Source organism: Tursiops truncatus, chromosome 16 (assembly GCF_011762595.2).
Source record: "Tursiops truncatus isolate mTurTru1 chromosome 16, mTurTru1.mat.Y, whole genome shotgun sequence".
Classification (NCBI taxonomy): domain Eukaryota; kingdom Metazoa; phylum Chordata; class Mammalia; order Artiodactyla; family Delphinidae; genus Tursiops; species Tursiops truncatus.
In genome coordinates, this window is record NC_047049.1 from 71,469,613 (window position 1) to 71,485,995 (window position 16,383).

The following is a 16,383-nucleotide window of genomic DNA, read 5'->3' on the forward strand; positions in this document are numbered from 1 at the left end:
AGAAGGATAGGTGTTAGCTCTTCTCTAACTGTTTGATAGAATTCGCCTGTGAAGCCATCTAGTCCTGGGCTTTTGTTTGTTGGAAGATTTTTAATCACAGTTTCAATTTCAGTGCTTGTGATTGGTTTGTTTATATTTTCTGTTTCTTCCTGGTTCAGTCTCAGAAGGTTGTGCTTTTCTAAGAATGTGTCCATTTCTTCCAGGTTATCCATTTTATTGGCATATAGATGCTTGTAGTAATCTCTCATGATCCTTTGTATTTCTACAGTGTCAGTTGTTACTTCTCCTTTTTCATTTCTAATTCTATTCATTTGCGTCTTCTCCCTTTTTTTATTGATGAGTCTGGCTAATGGTTATCAATTTTGTTTATCTTCTCAAAGAGCCAGCTTTTAGTTTTATTGATCTTTGCTATCGTTTCCTTCATTTCTTTTTCATTTATTTCTGATCTGATCTTTATGATTTCTTTCCTTCTGCTAAATTTTGGGTTTTTTTTATTCTTCTTTCTCTAATTGCTTTAGGTGTAAGGTTAGTTTGTTTATTTGAGATGTTTCTTGTTTCTTGAGTTAGGATTGTATTGCAATAACCTTTCCCCTTAGAACTGCTTTTGCTGCATCCCATAGGTTTTGGGCCATCATGTTTTCATTGTCATTTGTTTGTAGGTATTTTTTGATTTCCTCTTTGATTTCTTCAGTGATCACTTGGTTATTAAATAGTGTATTTTTAGCCTCCATGTGCTTGTATTCTTTACAGCTTTTTTCCTGTAATTGATATCTAGTCTCATAGCATTGTGGTCGGAAAAGATCCTTGATAGGATTTCAATTTTCTTAAATTTACCAAGGCTTGATTTGTGACCCAAGATATGATCTATCCTGGCGAATGTTCCATGAGCACTTGAGAAGAAAGTGTATTGTGTTGTTTTGGGATGGAATGTCCTATAAATATCAATTAAGTCCATCTTGTTTAATGTATCATTTAAACTTTGTGTTTCCTTATTTATTTTTATTTTGGATGATCTATCCATTGGTGAAAGTGGGGTGTTAAAGTCCCCTACTATGATTGTGTTATTGTCGATTTCCCCTTTTATGGCTGTTAGTATTTGCCTTGTGTACTGAGGTGCTCCTATGTTGGATGCATAAATATTTACAATTGTTATATCTTCTTCTTGGATTGATCCCTTGATCATTATGTAGTGTCCTTCCTTGTCTGTTGTTAACATTCTTCATTTTAAAGTCTATTTTATCTGATATGAGTATTGCTACTCCAGCTTTCTTTTGATTTCCATTTGCATGGAATATCTTTTTCCATCCCCTCACTTTCAGTCTGTATGTGTCTCTAGGTCTGAAATGGGTCTCTTGTAGATAGCATATATATGGGTCTTGTTTTTGTATCCATTCAGCCAGTCTATGTCTTTTGGTTGGAGCATTTAATCCATTCACATTCAAGGTAATTATTGATATGTATGTTCCTATGACCATTTTCAAAATTGTTTTGGGTTTGTTATTGTAGGTCTTTTCCTTCTCTTGTGTTTCCTGCCTGGAGAAGTTCCTTTAGCATTTATTGTAAAGCTGGTTTGGTGGTGCTGAATTCTCTTAGCTTTTCCTTGTCTGTAAAGGTTTTAATTTCTCCATCGAATCTGAATGAGATCCTTGCTGGGCAGAGTAATCTTGGTTGTAGGGTTTTTCCTTTTCATCACTTTAAATATGTCCTGCCATTCCCTTCTGGCTAGCAGTTTCTGCTGAAAGATCAGCTGTTAACCTTTTGGGGATTCCCTTGTATGTTATTTGTTGTTTTTCCCTTGCTGCTTTTAATATTTTTCTTTGTATTGAATTTTTGATAGTTTGATTAATATGTGTCTTGGCATGTTTCTCCTTGGATTTATCCTGTATGGGTTGCTCTGTGTTTCCTGGACTTGATTGACTATTTCCTTTCCCATATTAGGGAAGCTTTCAACTATAATCTCTTCAAATATTTTTTCAGTTCCTTTCTTTTTCTCTTCTTTTTCTGGGACCCCTATAATTCTAATGTTGGTGCATTTAATGTTGTCCCAGAGGTCTCTAAGACTGTCCTCAATTCTTTTCATTCTTTTTTCTTTATTCTACTCTGTGGTAGTTTTTTCCACTCTTTTATCTTCCAGGTCACTTATCTGTTTTTCTGCCTCACTTATTCTGCTGTTGATTTCTAGAGAATTTTTAATTTCATTTATTGTGGTGTTCACCATTGTTTGCTCTTTAGTTCTTCTAGGTCTGTCTTAAACATTTCTTGTATTTTCTACATTCTTTTCCAAGATTTTGGATCATCTTTACTATCATTACTCTGAATTCTTTTTCAGGCAGACTGCCTACTTCCTCTTCATTTGTTTGGTCTAGTGGGTATTTACCTTGCCCCTTTATCTGCTGTGTCTGTCTCTGTCTTCTCATTTTGCTTAACTCACTGTGTTTGGGGTCTCCTTTCTCAGGCTGCAGGTTCGTAGTTCCTGTTGTTTTTGGTGTCTGCCCCCAGTGGCTAGGGTTGGTTCAGTAGGTTGCATAGGATTCCTGGTGGAGGGGACTGGTGCCTGTGTTCTGGTGGTTGAGGCTGGATCTTGTCTTTCTGGTGGGCAGGACCGCATCCTGTGGTGTGTTGTGGGGTGTCTGTGAGCTTATGATTTTAGGCAGCCTCTCTGCTAATGGGTGGGGTTGTGTTCTTGTCTTGCTAGTTGTTTGTCATAGGGTGACAAGCACTGTGGCTTGCTGGTCGTTGAGTGGAGCTGGGTCTTAACATTGAGATGAGCTTTTGCTGTTTGATATTATGTGGAGCTGGGAGGTCTCTGGTGGACTAATGTCCTGAACTTGGCTCTCCCACCTCAGAGGCACAGGCCTGATACCCGGCCAGAGCACCAAGACCCTGTCAGCCACACGGCTCAGAAGAAAAGGGAGAAAAAAAGAATGAAATAAAATAAAATAAAGTTATTAAAATAAAAAATTTTTTAAATTGTTAAAAATAAAAAAAATTTAAAGTAAGAAACAAAAGAACAAAAGAAGATAGTAGCCAAACCAAAAATCACATCTACCAATGATAACAAGTGCTGACAACCAAGCTAAAAAAAATAAATGAGAAAAAAATGGACGGACAGAATCCTAGGACAAATGGTAAAAGCAAAGCTATACAGACAGAATCACACAAAGAAACATACACACTCACAAAGAGAGAAAAGGGAAAAATATATATCTATATATATATTAAAAAAAGGAGGGAGAGAGAAAACAAATAATAAAGCTACCAATGATAATAAATTTTAAATACTAAACTGAGATAAACATAAAACCAGAAAAAAATTAGATGCTGAAAGCAAACCCCAAGTCTACAGTTGCTCCCAAAGTCCACCGCCTGAATTCTGGGATGATTCATTGTCTATTCAGGTATTCCCCAGATGCAGGGTACATCAAATTGATTGTGGAGATTTCATCTGCTGCTCCTGAGGCTGCTGGGAGAGATTTCCCTTTCTCTTCTTTGTTCACACAGCTCCTGGGGTTCAGCTTTGGATATGGCCCCTCCTCTGCGTGTAGGCCACCTGAGCGTGTCTGTTCTTCGCTCAGACAGGACGGGGTTAAAGGAGCCACCCCTGATTAGAGGGCTCTGCCTCACTCAGGCCACGGGGACTGGGGGTGGGGTATGGAATGCGGGGCGAGCCTGAGGCGGCAGAGGCCGGCATGACGTTGCACCAGCCTGAGGTGTGCCGTGCGTTCTCCCGGGGAAGTTGTCCCTGGATCCCGGGACCCTGGCAGTGGCGGGCTGCACAGGTTCCCCGGAAGGGGGGTGTGGATAGTTACCTGTGCTCGCACACAGGCTTCTTGGTGGCGGCGGCAGCGGCCTTAGCCTCCCATGCCCGTCTCTGGGGTCCGCTCTGTTAGCTGTGGCTCGCACCCGTCTCTGAGGCTCGTTTAGGCGGTGCCCTGCCTTCTGTGGGCAGACAGGGAAGGAATCCCTTCTCCTCATGAACCCCAAAGCAATGGTCTCTTGCCTCTTCGGCAGCTTCAGACGTTTTCCCGGACTCCCTCCCGGCTAGCCGTGGCGCACTAGCCCCCTGCAGGCTGTGTTCACGCCGCCAACCCCAGTCCTCTCCCGGCGCTCTGACCAAAGTCTGAGCCTCAGTTCCCAGCCCTGCCCGCCCCAGCGGGTGAGCAGACAAGCCCCTCGGGCTGGTGAGTGCCGGTCGGCACCGATCCTCTGTGCGGGAATCTCTCCGCTTTGCCCTCCGCACCCCTGTTCCTGGGCTCTCCTCCGTGGCTCTGAAGCTTGCCCCCGCCTCCCACCCCCCCACCCCTGTCTCCGCCTGCGAAGGGGTTTCTAGTGTGTGGAAACCTTTCCTCCTTCACAGCTCCCTCCCACTGGTGCAGGTCCCATCCCTATTCATTTGTCTCTGTTTTTTCTTTTTCCTTTTGCCCTACCCAGGTACGTGGGGAGTTTCTTGCCTTTTGGGAGGTCTGAGGTCTTCTGCCAGTGTTCAGTAGGTGTTCTGTAGGAGCTGTTCCCCATGTAGATGTATTTCTGATGTATTTGTGGGGAGGAACGTGATCTCCACGTCTTACTCCTCCGCCATCTTGAAGGTCTCCCCTTTTTGTAGAGTCCTTAGTGTTTTCGCTGTATCATGTCATCTGCAAATAGTGACAGTTTTACTTCTTCCTTCCGAATTTAGACGACTTTCATTTCTTTTTTTTGCCTAATGGCTCTGGCCAGGACTTCCAATGCCTAAGTCAGCCTGCAGTTACCGGAAGCACCTGTCCAGGAAACCTAACACACATCAATTACAACCCTCCAACTCATCTTTAGTTCTTTCCCTTACACAAGAAGGTAGGCCCTGCTAGCCTTATAAGGAAATCCCCATCCTGTTAGCCAATCATGCCCTGCTTCTGTGTTGCCTCTTCTAATGCTCTATAATACTCACTCTTGCCTAAATTCCCTCAGGAACAGTGTTCTGTTGCTTAATAGGTACTGTATTCCCCAAGCCATGGTTTGTTTCCTTTTGAGTAAAGGACATCAAGCTAGTTACAAATTGTTTTAGTTTTGTCATTTGACCATAGTAAATTTGGGATGTGGGAACATAGTGGACAGAACTCCCAATTCGGATTTAGGAGGTTGGGATTAGAATCTGGGTTCTCTAGCTCAACTGGAGCAGTGTGGTCCTATTTCATGCAGTTTTGAATTAAATACTGAATATAAAGTATTAAGTCTCTCAATGCAAACAATTTGAAATAGTGTAATTCTCCCCCCAGATTTATCAAGACTTGCATAATTTCAAAGCTGTTTGGGTCTATTGAATTATAAGCTGTGTTTATTTTATTGAAATGTTTCCACTTTAGCTAGTGAACAGAAATACCCAATATCTTCTGTTATGGGAATGGTCTTAAAATATATAAATCTCAGTTAGATTTTGCAGGGTCTTCAGGAAGGCATCTCTTGTGTAAAAGACAATCTTTCTGTCCTAGGTAAGTCATCTATCTTGTCTTCTCTTTTTTTTTTTTACATCTTTATTAGAGTATAATTGCTTTACAGTGGTGTGTTAGTTTCTGCTGTATAACAAAGTGAATCAGTTATACATATACATATATCCCCATATCTCCTCCCTCTTGCGTTTCCCTCCCACCCTCCCTATCCCACCCCTCTAGGTGGTCACAGAGCACCGAGCTGATCTCCCTGTGCTATGCGGCTGCTTCCCACTAGCTATCTACCTTACATTTGGCAGTGTATATATGTCCATGCCTCTCTCTCGCTTCGTCACAGCTTACCCTTCCCCCTCCCCATGTCCTCAAGTCCATTCTCTAGTAGGTCTGTGTCTTTATTCCTGTCTTACCCCTAGGTTCTTCTCTTGATTATTCTTATTCTCACTGTAGAAAATGGGGAGAGTAAAATCCACCTCCTAGTTTTAAATGAGGAAATACAGGTTAAACGTGCCTAGTTTAGTGTTGGTACAGATCAGGCACTCAGTGAATGTTATTTGGAAAGTGGACAAGATAGACAATATAATTTGAATGTCTGTTTTCTACTAGAAATTCTTACAACTCTTAAGCAGTAAACTAGGTGATATCTCTGTATTACAGGTAAGGAAATAGGATCAGGGGAGATTCTACTTTGGGGATATGTGTGGACTTTGAACCGATGCCTGCCTTCCTACATGACTTACTTTATTCTGTGTTGAAATAGTGACTAAGGTAGGCAGAAATTATTTTAAAAATGGGACTGATAGGTCTGAAGGAATAGTGATCTACGTTCCCTGTTTCTTAAGGTGTCAGAACATTAATAATCAGATGCACATTTTTTAAATGCAATTTAAATAATCTCTTTCAGGGCTTCCTTTCCCCCAATTATGAAATGAATGTGATAATAACAAGTAGTTCTTTGAATCAGGGGTGAAAGTCTTTAAAACTCCCAATTATTCAGAAGGACTTTAAGTCACTTTCACAGACATGTGCAGGTTTAAGATAATAGGAACTTTAGGGTGATAGGATAGGGTGTATTTATAACACTTCCTGTTTGCTCTGAGAGCTGAGAATGTGCTCTTCTGAAGTATGGAGATATCAGATGCATTAATCATGTAGTAATTAGAGCTCTTGGGAAGAACACGCTCTCATAAATGCAAGGTATTTTTATTAACAATGGAGTGATTAGTTATAAAGCCATTTAATTTAAAACTTAAGCCAGCAATCGGAGGAAATAACATTTTAAATCAATTTCAGAATAGAATGGTCATAGATAAACCTCAAGTGTGAGAAGATTGAAAAAAGTGACTGTTTTGACTCGCCACATCTTGGAAGGAGGATTTAGAGGATGCATATGTCTTTGAGGCCCAAGGGTAATACTCTGGACATACTAGAGCAGAGGGGCAAAAACTGGAATGAGGATGGAAAATTCATTCTTCTGGGTCATGGATTTGTACAAATTGGAAAACGTGGAAGGGCCTGAAGCAGTGGACATGCCATTGGATTGAAACTAGATTCTCTCAAGTTCTTCATGAGCCAGCTGAACTCACTAAGATCCCAACAAGGACAAAATACCATATTTCACCATTTCTACTTAGGGACACCTGTTTTTTTCCTTAACTCAGCTGGGGTTTTGACCCTCTGAGCCTGATTCGTAGACAGCTTTGCTCTTGTCATTGTGTATACTATCCTAGCCTCTGCTCATGGATCAGAATATAACCAAAGTAACATCTGTTTTAGTATGAAATATCTTTCTTCTGAGAAATATCTTTCTTATGAAATATCTCAGATCTTAATCAGTTTGTTTGTTCCTGCATATAAGCAGAAAACCCACAAATCACTTTACTGAGGCTGGGCTTGGGACAGGCAGGAGGTAAGGTTGAAGGGTAGAAGAGTATGGTTGGGAGCAGGAAAAGATGTAGGATGACTCCTCTTACAGGTGCCCCATCCAGACTATGCCTGACCAGGTGGCAGGAGGACAAACCTGGAGGAGAAGTTCTTGGCTTCTACTTCCCTTGTTCCGTTGGTCAGTTTGGACCTGCCCATTTGACAAGCACATTAACACAGAAGTAGGCAAGTTAGTGTCTGCCCTCTCACACTTCAGTTTTTGTTAGAAACAGATTTTAAAGTTCTTTGGGGCAGGGATGTCTTATTTACTTTTATATAACCCTCTTAACTATCAACATCCTTGGTATGTAGTAGGTGATTGCTTTTTTTATTGAAGTATAGTTGACATTTTATGTTGTATTAGTTTCAGGTGTACAACATAGTGGTTCAACATTTGTATGTATAACACATTGATCACCATGATATGTCTACTAACCATCTGTCACCGTACAGAGTTGCCACAATATTGTTGAATATATTCCCTATGTTGTACATAACTTACCTGTGACTTATAACTGGAAGTTTATACCTCTTGAATCCCCTTCACCGATATTGCACGATCTCCCACCCACCTGTCTTCTGGCGATCGTCAGTGCTTTTCTCTGTATCCATGTGTCTGTTTCTGTTTTGTTTTGCTTGTTCATTTGTTTTGTTGTTTAGATTCCGTATGTAAGTGAAATCATACAGTATTTGTCCTTCTCTGTCTGACTTATTTCACTTAGTGTAATGCCCTCTAGGTCCATCCATGTTGCTGCAAATGACAAGATTTCATTCTTTTCTTACGACTGGGTAATATTCAGTGTGTTTGTGTGTGTGTGTGTGTGTGTGTGTGTGTGTGTGTGTACCATCCTTTTTATCCCTTCTTCTATCGATGGACACTTAGATTGCTTTCATATCTTGACTATTGTAAATAATGCTGCAGTGAACATAGGGGTGCATGTATCTTTTGAAATCACTATTTTCATTTTCTCTGGATAAATACCCAGAGGTGGAATCACTGGGTCGTAAGGTAGTTTTAATCTTTTGAGAAAACTCCATACTGTTTTCCATAGTGGCTGAACCAATTTACATTCCCACCAACAGTGCGTGAGGGTCCTCTTTTCTCTACATCCTCACCAACATTTATTTGTTGGCTATTATCAAAAAGACATTCTGGCAGGTGTGAGATGATACGTCACTGCGGTTTTGATTTGCGTTTCCCTGATGATTAGTGATATTGAGCATCTTTTCCTGTGTCTGTTGGCCATCTGTATGTCTTCCTTGGAAAAATGTCTATTCAGGTCCTCTGCCCATTTCTTAATCAGATTTCTTTTTGTTATTGAGTTGTGTGAGTTCTTTGTATATTTTGGATATTAGCCCCTAGTTGGCTACATGATTTGCAAATATCTTTTCCTTTTCAGTAGGCTGCCTTTTCATTTTGTTGATCATTTTCTTTACTGTACAAAAGCTTTTTAGTTTGACGTATCGCCATTTATTTATTTTTGCTTTTGTTTATAAAATCCATGGGAATCCAGCAGTGTGTGGCCTGTAACCCTTCTCAACCTCCGTGGGTTCAAAGGATTAGATAAAACACTGTCTTTGGGGGAAAAAAAACTACTCTTTCTTAAAAGGGTTAGGTTTTAAAGGAATGGAAATTTCTGGTTTAAATTGTTTAGAAATGAGAAGGGCCGTTTCTTTAGGTCTACAAGTAGGGTGGCTTCTGAATGCGATGTTTAAAATAATATTATTAGTATAGAAACCTGAAACAAGCATCCCACCACAAAAACAAGTTTGATTTTGCTGAACTCACTTGGGTTAAGTCTCCAAGGATTTCCTTAGCACCAGTTTCAGAATACTGAGCTTTGAGGGAATTTTTGTAGAAGGACTATTATCATCATCAATCGCTCCCATCCACTGTGTGCCTCCAGTTGGTAAGTAGTAAAAGAGCATCTTGTTCAACAGCCTTGTGAGCTTGGAGTATTATCTCCATTTTACAGACAAGGAAACTGAGGTCCAGATAATGGATGTGATTTGCCTAAGGTCACATACCTAGTGTACTTGCAAGCAGTGCTGTCTCACTTGAAAACCATTGTTTGGGGAAACTTGGCCAGTATTTGAATAGCTGTAGAATTTTTCACAAGCAACTACTGTGTCTAGGGAAGCATTGGATACTAATGGAACCCTTTCACGTGGTGTGTCTTCTTGCCTGAAGCTGAAGGCTTAGAAAAATTAAAGAAAGGATCTTGGTAGTTGTAATTCATTCCTTTTCCTCAGCTCTGCTCCCACTTTCCGTTTTACCCCTCTAATAGGGAGGCTTTCCTGTGATTTTGCTCTAGAACCTTGTGATGGCTACTTGGCAGATAGCCTCACCAAATTATTCTAGTACAATATTTTAGAAAAATGATTCCTGACATGTTGAGACACCTGACATATTGGCACTTGTACTGACTTCAACCCATACCCCTAAGAGAGGACCTTGGTCTGTACTGTCACCACAGTATATACTACACCGTCAGACCCAAGTTCACTGTATCCCATGAATATTTTGACTGCCTGACAGTAGCCATCTGGATTTTCTGAGTTTCTCACTGAATTTGGTTTCAGTATTTCATTTATCAGGTAAAGAGGGGCTGTTTTATCCTACGGAAAATTTGTCAGAGGTTTGGCATTGTTCAAATACTGTAGTGGTTCAACTGCTGAACATACAAAAATCTTTCATTTTGGGTTTGTGTGTCCTTGTATTGAATACAGATTCATTTTAGCTTTGGTGTGTTTATGATACGCTCTAGAATTAGCTTCTGGAGTTTTTGTAACTTAATGAGTGGAATTTATCATGGGATAATGGGACCAACATAGGGATTTCTTTGGATTCAGTGTAGCCAATGACAGGTGTAGGAGAGTGTGTGCGCGTGTGTTTGGGGGGGGGAGGGGAGGGGAGGAGAGAGTACCAAGCATACTTGGGATTTGGATTTTATAAAAATGACTTGTTCCTTGGTTTTCAGATTAACTTAAAGTTCTTTCGTATTATAGGAATAATGTATGATTGATTATTGTATAAAAAAATATAGATGAGTACTCAAAAGAAAAAAAAATAGCATCTTAAGTGTTAGTCACTGTTAAGATTTTGGTTTACTTGATGCCAATTTGTGTGTGTGTGTGTGTGTTTGTGTACATTCATACATGTTTGTACAAAAATGAGCTTATGCTATAAATATTCTAGAAATTGTATTTGCACATCTATTCATTAAATATTCTTCTCTCATATTTTTAATATAAAAATAAATTGTAAATTTTAGGTTATTATTTTTTCTTTGTTCAGAAATCTTGCAGCAACTGACTGTTAGAAAGAGGCTTTTTAAGTTTCGGATCACTCATGGGCCCCCTTCCCCACAGCCCTTGGTAGCGTGTGTGTTGCATGGCTGCTGCCCTGCCCTGTGATCCACACCCCGCCGAAGGACACTGTGGAACTGATGGCTGCTGACAGTTCATCTACTTTTCCTATTTTTCTTGCAGGAGACAGAGCATGTGGTACCCAGCCAGTCAGAGTGTCGGGGGAGAACAGGAACGCCAGCTCAGGAGAGTCCACAAAACCACACCTTCAGGTGCCAAGAAACCGTGCGAGCTCAACGAAGGTGGGCCTTTTGTTGTCAGAAGTTGCACTGGGCCTTGGGTTCCTTTCCCAGAAACGCTAACACCTGTGCTTGCTACCCCTGCACAAGAGGCAAGGCTTTCTGACTTTCGCTGGCATCCCTTGAAGTCAGAGAAGCTCCTTAAAGGGGGAGAATCATTGAGTCTAAGAGAGATGTACATAACCTACTTTCTCTGCCTGCAGTTTGAAGATAATCGGCCTTAAGGCTCAGAGAGGAGCGGAGACTCTCCTGCCCTGAGAGAGAGAAACGCTGATTTCATTTTGTCCTCTTTCATTCCACGCTAGAGAGGACTGGGTTTTCTTCTGTGATAATGGTAATTGCTGATGACAGTGTAGAAGTCAGGCCAATTGCTTTTCACATATTCTGTCATTTAGCCCTCACCCCTTCCCCGAAGCGGGTACTCCTGGCCCCATTTTATGGAGAAGGAGCCTGAGGCTGGGTCGTCAAGGCACTTGACTGATATTCTACAAGTAAAAAAGGCTGAGCCAGAATTTTTTTTTTTTTTTTTTTGCGGTACGCGGGCCTCTCACTGCTGTGGCCTCTCCCGTTGCGGAGCACAGGCTCCAGACGCGCAGGCTCAGTGGCCATGGCTCACGGGCCCAGCCGCTCCGCGGCACGTGGGATCTTCCCGGACCGGGGCACAAACCCGCGTCCCCTGCATCGGCAGGCAGACTCTCAACCACTGCGCCACCAGGGAAGCCCCCTGAGCCAGAATTTGAACCTACAAATGTCTGATTACAGCATAGCAGCCGTGGCTCCTGTGCTGATCCAGGTGGTGTCTCTAAGCCTTGAAGTGGCCCTGGGGCTGACCCCTCTGGTCTCCCGGACCTGCTAGAGATGGCCCTGGGTCAGGGCAAGGATGTGGGTGGGAGGCTGTCCGAAGCAAGGTTGGCATGGCATTCGGATGGGAGCCTGGCCTTGCAGCTGTCTATGGAAAGTCTCTTCTGGAAATAAGATAAGAAAGAATTCAACTGCTAGTTGTGTCAGCTGTCTTTGTAGGATCTTGTGTACAGTGTAATCATAGCTCTCACTCAGTGGAAAGGGAGGGCTATGCTTCTGGGCATGACTTTTCAAAATTTTTTCTAAGGCAGCAGAGTCTAAATGAATCAACGACGACAGACAAGATTGGCTGTGCTATGAAATTGTGCTTTTTAAAACAATTTTATCAGAGTATCGTTGAGTTACAATGTTGTGTTAGTTTCTGCTGTACAGCAAAGTGAACCAGTTATACGTATACATATATCCACTCCTTTTTAGCTTCTTTTCCCATATACATTACAGAGTATTGAGAAGATTCCCTGTGCTCTACAGTAGGTTCTAATTAGTTATCTATTTTATATATAGTGAAACTGTGCTTTAAAATATTCAACGTACTAAATTTAGAATCAGAGCCCCAAAGGGTTGATGGAGACCCCAAAAGTAAGGTGATCCGTTATCCAGTTGGATTCTTCAAAACCTTTTCTCACCTCCTCGCTGGTTGCCATCTCTTGTCTGTTTATTCTTACTTGACCTCAGAGCGGGTAAGACTCAGCCCTGTCATTTCTCTGCTAATCGGGACACTCACCTTCCTGTTGGAGGCCTTACTATAGCAAAGCTGTTTTAGGTTGATTAGAATCAATTTAGGCAGTGACCCTGTCTCCCCCACCAGACTGGTGACTGCATCTCTCAGCAAGAATAAGGCCAGCTATATTCCCATGCATATTTCAAAATCATAAAAAAGACAGAAAAAAACACACACAAGAAACAAGACGAAATCCTTCATGCTTGCATATGAAATGTATGGTGCCCTTTGGGCTGGACACTCCACAGAGGCTGATAGGGGAAAATGACATTAGCAATCTACCTTCTCAAAGACGCTCGATGTTTGGTAAACTTAAAACCACTCTATTTCCCATCTGCAGTGGAGAAGGTAAGTGGTAATATTACTGTTATCAGAGGGCAAGTCAGAAATTTAACAGGATTCTGCTCTGGGGATCATTCACATATGACTAGGGAGAGCTAAGTGTACCGAATTAGAAAAGTCCTCATGAGGAAACATACAGAGCAGCAGCTCCTACACTTGGGGGTGGGGAGTTATAGTTCATTCAGATTCTCAGATTTACGGCACTTTTCCTCAGAAAAAAAGAGATACACATACACACAAAAGTTTGTGTAACATTTTAGGCTGTTCCTAGACCTCTTCTGCATGTCAGGAGAAGGAACCAAATACATGGTCACTGGGCAGCCTTCCTCATTGAGTCAGGCTTGTCTCCTCCAAAACAGATCTGGCCTGTCTTCCTCTGTACTTTAGCAGACCTCCATAGGACCCCAAATACCTTGTTGTTCTCTTCTTCTTTTTCCTTTCTAGCCTCCATGTTCTACTTTGACAGGATCTAGCTTTCTGAGCTAGCAGCATTCCAGAATGGCCTGTGCACCAGAGTTGACAGTCACAGCGTGTGGTGTTAAGTTGCAGATCGGGAGTTGTGAGGCCGTTACGTCTGGTATATTAGGTTGAGTATTTAGATCAGGATGGTAACCTTTAAACTACAGAGTTTTTTTTTGTCACAGCCATGGTGGCGTCACCTAGGATCACTCTAATGCAACTTAAAAAGAAAACTCTAAATATTACAGGGATTGTGAAATTTGATGAACTGGTGAAATGAGAGCTGAGGCTAAAAGCGACTTTGAGTCAGGCAGCGCACATTCCTGATAACATTGCTCTTCCATTTTAAAACCAGCAAACGGCCAGGTGCAGGCATATTGTGTCCAATAAGATCTCGATAGAGACATGAGGACTGTAATAGAACACTCCAGACCTAAGTCTGGCTCAAAGTGAGGGAAGAAGCCAGGCTAAATCTTAGCAGGTATAAAATGCCACCTTCCTGGGGAGGAGGGCTGGGGAGGAGCATGTTCTTATCATAATGAGCACTTTGAGAAAGGAAGGAAAGATCTTTCTACAGCAAGGAGCTGTCAAGGGGTCACATGTGGTTTGGGTGGGACTCAAAAGGGTAGTTCAGAGAATGAATCCATCCTTGTAGAAGTGAGGTTTTGGAGCTGCTTGTGTCGTGGGGTGGTATTGATCTTCTCATGCGAGCCAAAGAGAAATAGTTTCATACCTTCAGCTCAGAGAGCATGTTGTTGAGCTCTTCCTAGGGCACGGGACGTTTATCTGTGTGTCTAAATGCGCTTTAGGGAGGTCTATGAATGTTTTTTCCAAAGTTTGGGTGTCTGTATACTATATTGGTTTTCTGTTGCTACTGTAACAAATGACCACAAACCTGTGACTTAAAACAACACAAATTTATAATCTTACACTTCTGTAGGATAGATGACCAACATGGGTCTCTCTGGGGTAAAATAAAGGTGTCAGCAGGCCTACATTCCTTTCTGGAGGTTCGAGGGGAGAATGGATATATTTCCTTGTCTTTCCAGTTTCCCAGTGCTGCATACATTGCTTCCTTTTGGTCTTTTCCTCCATTTTCAAAGCTAGCAATGTTGCATCTCTCTTAGCATTCTTCCATATGTTTCCTTCTGACCATTACCGAGTCCAGGCTCCTACTGCTTGTCTCATGAGAGGCCGGTAAATCAAGAATGAGGTTTTGGGGCAAGGAAGAGTGACTTTATTCGGAAAGCCAGCAGACTGAGAAGAAGGTGGACTCTTGTCCCAAAGGACCATCTTCCTTGAGTTAGAATTCAGGCTTCTTTTGTACTAAAAGGGGAGAAGATGTGGCTGGTTGCTGTACACTTCTTGGTGCCGGAATCCTTTGCTCTTGCAGCTGTCCACGTAGGTCTGGTCACAGTGTTCCCATGAACCTCCAACAAGACAAAGGTTATTCTCTGTTCTGCAACTTTTAATCTCTGTATGAATGGAAAAGTGTTAAACCTTTAAAGGTCAGAGCCTTGAGAATGAGCTACCATGAATATTTCAGGCTATGGGCAACATTTTTTTATTTTTACAAAAGTGCAGAGCCAACATGACTAAGCACAGCCAGCAGAGCACAGGGATAGAGCTAAAGGAACAGATTCAATATGGGGTCAGGTTTGTTCTTTTCTTACAACCAAGGGCAGGAAAATTGTTCTGATTTTAAGGATTCAACTGATTAGATTGGGTCCACTCAGATAGCCTACTATAATCTCTCCATCTCAAGGTCCTTAGCTTCATCACATCAGCAGAATCCCTTTTGTCATGTAAGGTACCAAGGGGAGGGGGACAAGGAATGAGCACATAGACATCTTCGTGGGCCACATTATTCTGCCTACTACATATGTTTATTTTTCCAGGTAAACGTCTCTAAAGCATTTATCAGAATTTCCTATGCTACCCATGATCCCCCAGAAGGTTTAGACTCACTGTCTTAATCTCTTCCTACCTCCAAGTTTGCTTGCTCTTCTGAATTCCCTCAACAGAGCCAACCTCAGATACTGATGCAGCCCACTCTGCTCTGTTTCTTTGCACCCTTCCTTCTATTTACCAGCTCCCCTCATGTTTCTATTATATTCCTTGGCAGTATAGTGCCCCACATCAGAGATCTCAAACTCAGTGTCCTGCACGTGTATCTAGTGTGGAGGTATATTTGACTGGTAGACTGTTGTAAAAATATTTTGATTCAGTGTTTAAATATTAGAGTCTTTATGGCTTTTTACATTGTTTTGAAAAATCTGAAAATGGGATAACCCAGGATGTACATTCCTACAAGGCAGCAGATAGCTGGAGTTGAGAAGCAGCTCTCCATTTTTTCACAGCTCCTACCCAGTACTCTTTATTAATTTATGCTTTTGCCTGGCTCCTGTAGGCATTTGATTTAAAATGCCTGCTTCCATCCTTTTCTTCCCAGCAACTGCTCATCCTTAGGACTCTAGCTGCCTGGAGCTAAGCCCTAATAAGGTGATGGCTGATAATACCTTAATGCCTCTTTCTACAAGATGATGTGTTTACATTTTTTTTTTAAACAGATTTATTGGAGTATAATTGCTTTACAATGGTGTGTTAGTTTCTGCTTTATAGCAAAGTGAATCAGCTATACATATACATATACATATACATATATATATATATCCGGATGTGTTTACATTTTAATTTGGATTCTCAGTGCATCTGAGTGGTGAGGCTGCATATTACCCTTCTCTGGCATGCTGCCGCGTACCTGGAGCTTTTCAAAACACGGAAAAGTATAGAACTGCATTTAGTTAGAGCCAGAATGAAGCCTTAGTAATCATTAAATACAACCCTCTCATTTTCTAGTTTGACCCCCAGTGAGGCTGTGATTTGGTTAAGCCCTCAGTTCCCTTGTAATAGAACCAAGATAAGCACCATCCGTCTGTTTAGAGCAGTCAGTTCAGTTTGATTGATTTTTATGGCTAATGCCAGTGCCAATTCTGTAAACGGCTCAGATATGACAAAGGGGAATTTATGAATGTAAGAGAATACAATG

The 16,383-nt window shown here is 41.6% G+C and overlaps 1 protein-coding gene across 12 annotated transcripts in view; it reads left to right on the plus strand.

The window, feature by feature from the left end:
* Positions 1 to 16,383, plus strand: part of FAM13C (family with sequence similarity 13 member C) — a 134,152-nt gene that overhangs the window by 50,604 nt on the left and 67,165 nt on the right. For all 12 annotated transcript variants that reach the window (XR_012326639.1, XR_012326640.1, XM_073793577.1 and 9 more), the window contains one exon: positions 10,836 to 10,954. Coding sequence is in view for 10 of the 12 variants with exons in the window: in XM_073793577.1 (XP_073649678.1) it covers positions 10,836 to 10,954 (119 nt within the window). In the remaining 2 variants the exon portion in view is untranslated. The remainder of the gene's footprint in view (positions 1 to 10,835; positions 10,955 to 16,383) is intronic.